General features: G+C 35.2%; 1 protein-coding gene across 7 annotated transcripts in view; it reads right to left on the reverse strand.

Moving 5' to 3' along the window:
- LOC119580161 (fibrillin-2-like) overlaps positions 1 to 8800 on the reverse strand; it is a 49975-nt gene that overhangs the window by 21824 nt on the left and 19351 nt on the right. For all 7 annotated transcript variants that reach the window (XM_037928130.1, XM_037928127.1, XM_037928126.1 and 4 more), the window contains exons 8-12: positions 3496 to 3648; positions 2742 to 2879; positions 1600 to 1743; positions 429 to 644; positions 108 to 251 (exon numbers count right to left, since the gene is read on the reverse strand). In XM_037928130.1, coding sequence (XP_037784058.1) covers positions 108 to 251; positions 429 to 644; positions 1600 to 1743; positions 2742 to 2879; positions 3496 to 3648 — 795 coding nt within the window. The remainder of the gene's footprint in view (positions 1 to 107; positions 252 to 428; positions 645 to 1599; positions 1744 to 2741; positions 2880 to 3495; positions 3649 to 8800) is intronic.

The raw sequence follows: 8800 nt of genomic DNA on the forward strand, positions 1-8800 counted from the left end.
TTTATTGTGACGTAATACCCCAAGTATTTTTGCTATTTCTTCTCTTATTTTCCTAATATCCATGAATAGGTTCCAGTCTCCAGGTCAAGGTCTGTTGTTTTATTTACCTTTACATCTTCCAGTTACTGGATCAGGAACAAATCCAGCACTACATCTTCTTCTTGGTCTGCATATGAAGCCCCCTAAAGTGTTGATACAGCGTTCGACGGACAGGGTACAGTTGTGCAGGCCAGCCCCACATTCATCAACATCTGTAAAGATTTTTCTTATTATTTTCATTGTATGTCTTTGAATATTATAAACAATATGCATGGCTTTCAAATATCCTGGGGCTTTTAGATTTATAAGAAGAAATTTCCCTACTGATGACGGTTAAATGTAAAAGGAGCAACCTCTCACTGAGGAAAACAGTATTAAAGATATCCTACCAAGACATCTCTTTGTGTTAAGATCATAACCAAAGCCTTCAGCACACTCCTGAACTGGTGGCTGAAACGTGGCTCGCGGAAGGGCTTCATATGGATTAACACCAAAATCAACTTCATTGATACTGAGTGCTTCACAACGGTATTTGCCAATCTCGTTAATGCAGGTTTCTGTTTCTGGATGACAGGTGTGCAGACCCTCAACACATTCGTCTACATCTGTTGAATAGATTAAAACAGTGAAGTCAAGACATGTTGAGATAATTGTGAGTTAGTTAGCTTGCCTATTATTATTTTATATATCTTAAGCACCAGCGTGTTTTTTTTTTTTTTTTTTAAGAACTTCTCTTTTACTCCAGTACATCTATGTTTATGCATTTTTTTTAAATATACCATTCACGTTGATCATTATGAAAATATAATCACAATTATTCCAAAGAGTAATTAAAATAAAAGCAAAATATATTATCTGACCTCTATTATGATGGAAGCAACTCACTGTTCCATTTTTTATTGCTATTTTTAAAGAGGAAAAATTTGTAAGTAATAAATGAACCGTATCATTCCTTATTATGCAAAGTCTGCTTGATCAGAAAGTGGAAGAGAATAAAGGTAGAATTATTGAGTTATTTTGGGTTTATCATGGGTATTTCATATGGATTGAAGCATTTATGAAGAGCGAATTCTGGTCTGTATAAATATCTAAAACTATTCAAGCACCATATGAGTGTAAGTTTAAGAAGACACGAAAGCATCTTAAACCATATCGCTGCGAGAAATATGATTTATTGATTATATTTACAGACACCATACAAGATGTCAATGGAATTTATTAATGGTTACAGCCTTCAGTGTGTTTTTTAATAATCAGATAGACCTGTATACATGGAATATATTATATGATATTGGCATGCATGAATAAAATTAACATATTCTTTGTCCTTTGATGCAATTAATTTTGCTAACCATCTCCCTATATAAAAATGCTGTAAGAATGTAAGGAATGTAGCTATATGCAGACACATAAGCATTCTGCACAGACAGCCATTAAACAGTAGTGTTTAAGAAAGAGAAACAAGTAGGAATAAGAAAATATATTTCAGCCAAAGCTAAAAGCTGGACCGTAGACGCCAAGAGCCAACCAAGCATCATTTGCCAGGAGGTGACGCCTAACCTTCACAGCGTGTGGTGGTGCCGTTCGAGGGTTTATATCCCGCTGGACAGAAGGCTTTTGGCAGCTCATGACACAGGAAAGACCCCACTGTGTTGTGACACTGCCAGCCGGGATCACAGGGCTCGTCCACACATTCGTCTTGGTCTGTAGCATGCCGGGTGTTACCTTTTTTATAACCTTTCAACTTTTGAACAAATTTTCTCCAAGGCACAAACTGTATTTTTTCTAATATCAGTATTGTTAAAGCAAAGTTAATCTTTGATGTTAGATGTGAGATCGTGAGAGGGACGAAATAAATTTATCCTTGGATGGATATGAGTCTAATTTGGTTTAAATGAGATATTTCTTGAAAAATAAAGATCTCACAGTTCTTTGATTAAGTTTACTGCTGTGATAATAATTTAAACACTGTTACAACACTATATAGAATGTTCATCATGTCTCTTAATTCTTTCGATTCTAAGCAACTTTCCATAGGCCAAACAGCGATATAATAAGATTTATCGATAGTCAATTCTGCAAGAATTTTGGATATTCAGTAAACCCTTATTTTACACGAACTTTTAATTTGCAATTTTGGTTTTCCGCGCTCTTCCAGATATCATGGTGAAGAGGCTCCCACACGCAGCCATGGGCCACCATAGCCATAACCATGCTGCGCCTGCCAGAGGCAGAAGCTGATTTGTGTTACGAAAGACGCATGTATGTGCATGCGTATTATTTATTATTGTTTACTTTTACCTTACGCAAATTACATCGTACATGTACACGGAGTTTGGTTACGTAACCTATGCCTAACATACAGTTTATTAAATAAGGGTTTACTGCATACACGAGTGTGTGTGTGTGTGTGTGTGTGTGTGTGTGTGTGTGTGTGTGTGTGTGTGTGTGTGTGTGTGTGTGTGTGTGTGTGTGTGTTTGTGTTTCCTTTGTTTATAAACGCCTATATATAAAAACTCTTCTTTTTGGCAAAATCAAATTACTTATTGACGATTACTCTGTTTTACGGTACTGGAGAAACATGATCATCTTAGTAATTTTCTCGCATGAATAATACAAACCAAATTACCCTTTGAATTAATTAAAATTAGAGAAGTGAAACAAAACATCATACGACCAGCATCACTTACGCCTATACTTACCAACACACGTTCTCAGAGCAAGGCTGAACTGAAACCCTTCGTCGCATTTCTCGTCGCATTCGTACGCCCCGTCGGTGTTCCGGCATTGTTCCTTTTCCGGGTCACAGCCATGTAAATTTTCGTCGCATTCGTCCACATCTGATAGGTGATACTAAAAGCTTGAAGGGCTGGTTTAACAACTAATAGCAAGAGGCAATCCAAAGACGAGAGAGTTATATATCTGATAGTGTGAATAGATGTCAGTTCTTCAAAAAATGTTTAGTATATTTTGTCCAAAGATACATGTTCCCTAATCTCTGCAGTAAAAACACTATCAAAGCTTTTAGAGCAACCCCATAAGCGACGAAAAAAATAGTGGATACAATTTTGCTGTGTAGAAGATTGAAATTTGGTTATACGGACGTCGTTAAGTAAGTCACATAGCAAATGACTCTTATTTACAGGAACAAAAGCATATCCATATAAATATTTTTGTTCTACCATATTCCTTAACATTTTCAAATTACTACTCTACAAAAATAGTAATTTAGAAGCGGAAAGGCCGTAAGAACTCTACACAGAAGCGTATATTACGATCCCATTACATACACAATATGCTTAAATAAAACAAGTACGTGACCCATATACACTCTCCAGACAGTAAAGACCCAGAACGTGTACTTACCTTAGTAATGACGTTTGGAAATGCTTTTATAATTGATACATATTTTTTGTCAACGACTTCTTGGTGGCAAAAGAGAAATATCAGTCATACCTATACAAATCTTCTGCTCAGCACTGTACTTATAGCCAGCAATGCAGTCTGTGGGTCCGCTTTTCTTCTGGCAAGTGAAGCTTCCGCGAGTATTCACACAAAAATGCGATGTCCTGTTGCAGTTATCTGTTTGCAATATGCATTCATCCACATCTGAAAGATAACGTGATAATGTTAGTCAAATTTAGAGGATAGCATAAGTGAAAGATCCTCTCGTGTTAAAAGTAAGAAATGGTAGATCTTTTATAGGATGAACCTAATGAACAGTTTACTCTATTAGAATTTCACCTATTTTAGCTATAAATATCCAGTAATTGTCATCCACATCATGAACAATTATTTAACTTGTTCTAAATTAAAAGATAAATATTATTTTTTTTCTTATTCACAGTGAATCAAAATAACACTTTATCACGTACATGATTATTATATATACAAAAAAATATCAGTGCTTGCAGATTTTGGATTCCATAAATGAATCATATACAAGGCGGGTAAATTATGGTGCCATACACAGCATAGTACAATATAACAAAGCTTACATGTATGTGAAAACAACTGCAATACTGAAATACTCTGCCAAAACGACATCTACAGCAAGGCATGCAATAAAAAAGACTTAAAACAACAAGCAAGAACGTAAACAAACCCAAACAAGATTGAAGGTTTAAATCAAAAGCAAAACCAGGAGGACAGTCAACCCCTGGAATTTGTGTGCAGGTGTAAGAGCCAATGGTGTTCTGGCAGATACCCCCATGACCACACAGACCCGATGTAACTTCGCACTCATCCACATCTGAAACCCGGTAAAATGTAGAAAAGGAGCAAAATAATATCTTTACTTGATCAAGTAGAGATTGGAAAGAGAAATTCACAACATAAATTGATAATGATGAAGATATTGCTTATATTTTATGGGAGGAACTCAATACAAGATTTAATTAGCAAGTAAGACTTATTGTGTAGTATATTTCTATTTCTATTTATAATATTCTTAATGCTTGTCCACCGTAATGCGTGGGAAAACAAGAAAGAATGTGATAAATAAGATTATGTTCATGTTGCTTATGAAGAAACTGATATTGTTGATAATGATTATATTAATGATGATGGTGATACTGTTGGTGCTATTACCGATCCTGATTGCTTTTATTGCTGCTGAGAATGACTGCTGATGATGACGATGATGAAATAATGGTGAAGATAGGGTGAATACAGTACTCTAGCTGTTTTTGTTTCTGATGCTACTTGTTGCTGCTGGTGATGATAATTATGCCATTGGTGATAAATGTGATGACTGTGCTGCTGATACTGATATTGATAATGACGATGATGATAACAAATAAAGCTACTGGTGGCAATGACGGTGAATGTACAGTTGCTGCTAATGATGATAATGATGACGATGGTGCTAATTATGACGAGGGTGGCGGATATAGCTATGCAATCTTATAGGTAAATGACCAGATCGGACTGGTAGTTCTTATATTTCTGTCTTGTTTATGATAAATTTAATCAACAAATGAATCTAATCTGATAAGCAGCGTTAACATCCGCTCCTGAAGTGCCCTTCCTCATAACAAATTCAAATTTCGGGAAAAGCGCGGGAAGCCTCGATACCGTCAAGATAAGCCAGGGGTCGGTAACCTTGATGAAGCAGAAATAATGATTCTCCTAAGTGAAAATGTCGTTGTAATTTCTAAAGAAATTTGAGTGGGACTTAAACATGAAAAGTAACTGCGGGTCGGGTCGAGTCGTAGGCCAGCGGGTCATAGGTTACCAACCCTTGGCATAAGCTCTCCTTCTCCGCGGCCTCGTTCACAGCTCCTCTCATGGGTAAACTTCGCCATCATTCTTTCTCTCAATTATTCATTTGTTTATGTATTCACGCTCCGTCTCTTCCCTTTTTCTCATTCTCATTCTCTCTCTCTCTCTCTCTCTCTCTCTCTCTCTCTCTCTCTCTCTCTCTCTCTCTCTCTCTCCCTCACTTTCCGTCATCTCTCTCGATCTCCATCTATCCCCCTCTCTCTCCATCTCTCTCTTCCTCATATCTTCCTTGCTTCCATTTATTTATTCTCTCTTTCCTCTCTCTGTCTATTCAAGGCGACATGTTATTTCTAGCATGTAAGTCCGCTACCGGATCATTTGAATTTCCTTTCGCAAACGTAGCGGATTCCACGCCGTCGTTCGCAAAACAAATTTATATTGGTAAATCAAGTAAGCCTGAATAATATATACACACATATATTTTATAATATATTAATATATATATATATATATATGTATATATATCTTTAATTTATATAATAAAATATATATTATATATATATTAAAATAATTATATATAAGATATATATTTTATATTTTATTTATATATTATATATATATATTTTAAATTTTATATATGCTTGGGGGTGTGTGTGTGGGTGTGTGTGGTGTGGGGTGGTTTTGTGTGGTGTGTGTGTTTGTGTGGGGTGGTGTTGGTGTGTGTTTGTGTGATGTGGTGTGTGTGTTTGTTTGTGTGGTGTGGTGTGTGTTTGTGTGGTGTGGTGGTGTGTGTGTTTTTGTGGTGTGTGTGTTGGGGGTGTGTGTGCGTGTGTGTTTTGTGTGTGTATATATATTATATATCTATATCTATAGTATATATAATATATATATATATTTTCTATCATAATATAATAACATATATATGCATGTATATTATATATATATTTTTTAATATAAATTTAAAATATTATACGTATGTCTGTATCTGTTTGTTGTGTGGTGTGTGGGTGGTGTGTGTGTGTGTGTGGGTGGTGTGTGTGTGGGTGGTGTGTGTGTGGTGTGTGCGTGTGGTGTGTGTGTGTGTTGTGTGTGTGTGTGCATAGATAATAATAATATATATATATATCTATATATCTATATTATATACTATATTATATATTAAATATATATATATTATGTCTATATCTATGTTAATATAGTATATATTATATATATATATATATATATATATATATTTATAAAAAAAAATATTATACATATATACTATATACATATATATCATATATATTATATATATATATTATATAATATATATATTATATGTGTGTGTGTGTGGTGTGTGTGGTGTGTGTGTGTGTGTGTGTGTGTGTGTGTGTGTGTTGTGTGTGTGGTGTATGTACGATATATATTATTATATATTATATCTATATCTATATATTATATATATCTATATATCTGTGTGTGGTGTGTGGTTGTTGTGTATGTATAATATAAAAATTATAATATATGTATATATTAAATATGTATATATATACATATTCTATATCATATTTATATATTATATATATATATCTATATATATATATAATATATATATCTACTATATGTACTATATATAAATATGTATATATACTATATATTATATACTATATATATTACATATACTATATATCTATATCTATGTGTGTGTGTGGTGTGTGTGTGTGTGTGTGTGTGTGTGTGTGTGTGTGTGTGTATATATTATCATATATATTATATATTATATATATATATATATATATTTGTCTGTCTGTCTACTTCTCCATCTATCTATCAGTTTACTTGTTTATCCTATCTATCTGTACATCTATGATACAGTGCATACTGTATAAACAACGTGTTAAATTAATTTTTGTTTCGATCCCCACGGAGCCGCTTGACTTTACTTATGTAAACACTTAACAAATCTCTCGTCCCCTCATTCACAAGTTGTAAACACGTGTAATATCAGATTTCTATTCATGCTCAATCATTTTTTAGGGTATAATAATGCTCACTTAATTACAGTACATCGTTATGCCATTCTGTATCTAGATTTCTGATATCTTTCTTTGTAGTATTGGGTCTTATGACAAATACAGAGCATCAATTGTATGTATGCATGTATGTAAGTATCCATCTCTCTCTCTCTCCCTCTCTCTCTCTCTCTCTCTCTCTCTCTCTCTCTCTCTCTCTTTCTTTCTCTCTCTCTCTCTCTCTCTCTCTCTCTCTCTCTCTCTCTCTCTCTCTTTCTCTCTCTCTCTCTCTCCTCTCTTCTCTCTCTCTCTCTCTCTCTCCTCTCTCTCCTCTTCCTCTCTCTCTTTTATCTCCTTTTTTCCCCTTCTCTCTCTCCCTTTTCTCCTCTTCTCTCTCTCTCTCTCTTTTTCTCTTTCTCTCCCCTCTCTCTCTCATCTCCTCCTCTCCTCTCTTCTCTCCCTCTTCTCCTCTCTCTCCCCCCTCTCTCTTCTCTCTCTCTCTCTCCCCCCCCTTCAACCAACCACCCAAAAACACACACCACCAAACACACACCACACACACACACACACAACACCCACACACCCACACCACACACCACAACACCCCAAAAAACACATACACACAACAAACACACACACCACACACACACACACAAAACCCAACACACACACACACACACACACACAACACACACACAACACACACCACACACCACCCCACATTTAATAATATATATTATTATATATATAATAATATATATTATATATATTGATATATAACATATATTTATAATATATATTATTAAAAATATATATATATATTAATGTTAACATATATATTTTTTAAATAATATATATATATATACCACCACACACCCACACAACACACACACCACACACACACACACACAACATAATAATTTATTCATTAATATTTATTTATTTTTATAATTATATTTTGTTTATATATTATATATTATATTATTTTTATTTATAATATTTTTATTATTTGAACAATACATAACACCATAGCTATAATACGGGGACTTACCATCACACCCCTAGCCCCTAAAGGTTAAATTATAGCCTCGCGGGCACGCCCTTCGTCGGGGAGTGTACCCTTTGGGAATAATCGGGATACGTTTTTGAAAACCCAAATGCCCCGGGCCAAAGCAGAGTAAGCCCTGTTCTGACACTCTTGCTTTAAAAATAGGATCCCAGCGGCGGCCCTCTCTGGCCATCACCAGCGAGGCTGCCGATGGAATGCCCACCAATCACTTGCAGGGAGCCAGGGGTGGAGAAGGAGCCGTCAGCGTTAATGCAGGAGTAGGAGCCAATCTCGTTATAACAAACCTGTTCTCCGTCCACACAGCCATGGATACCAGTGATGCACTCGTTGACATCTGCCGTATTTGTAATTACACGCCATTAACAGGAACGGGAAGCTAACCACGGGGTAATTAGGCTAATTACATGGTGCCCCATTTCGAAGCCGAAAATTTCTATCTGGATTTAAGTGATATTAATCATTTTATTATAAGATA

This window comes from Penaeus monodon, chromosome 13 (genome assembly GCF_015228065.2).
Source record: "Penaeus monodon isolate SGIC_2016 chromosome 13, NSTDA_Pmon_1, whole genome shotgun sequence".
Classification (NCBI taxonomy): Eukaryota; Metazoa; Arthropoda; class Malacostraca; order Decapoda; family Penaeidae; genus Penaeus; species Penaeus monodon.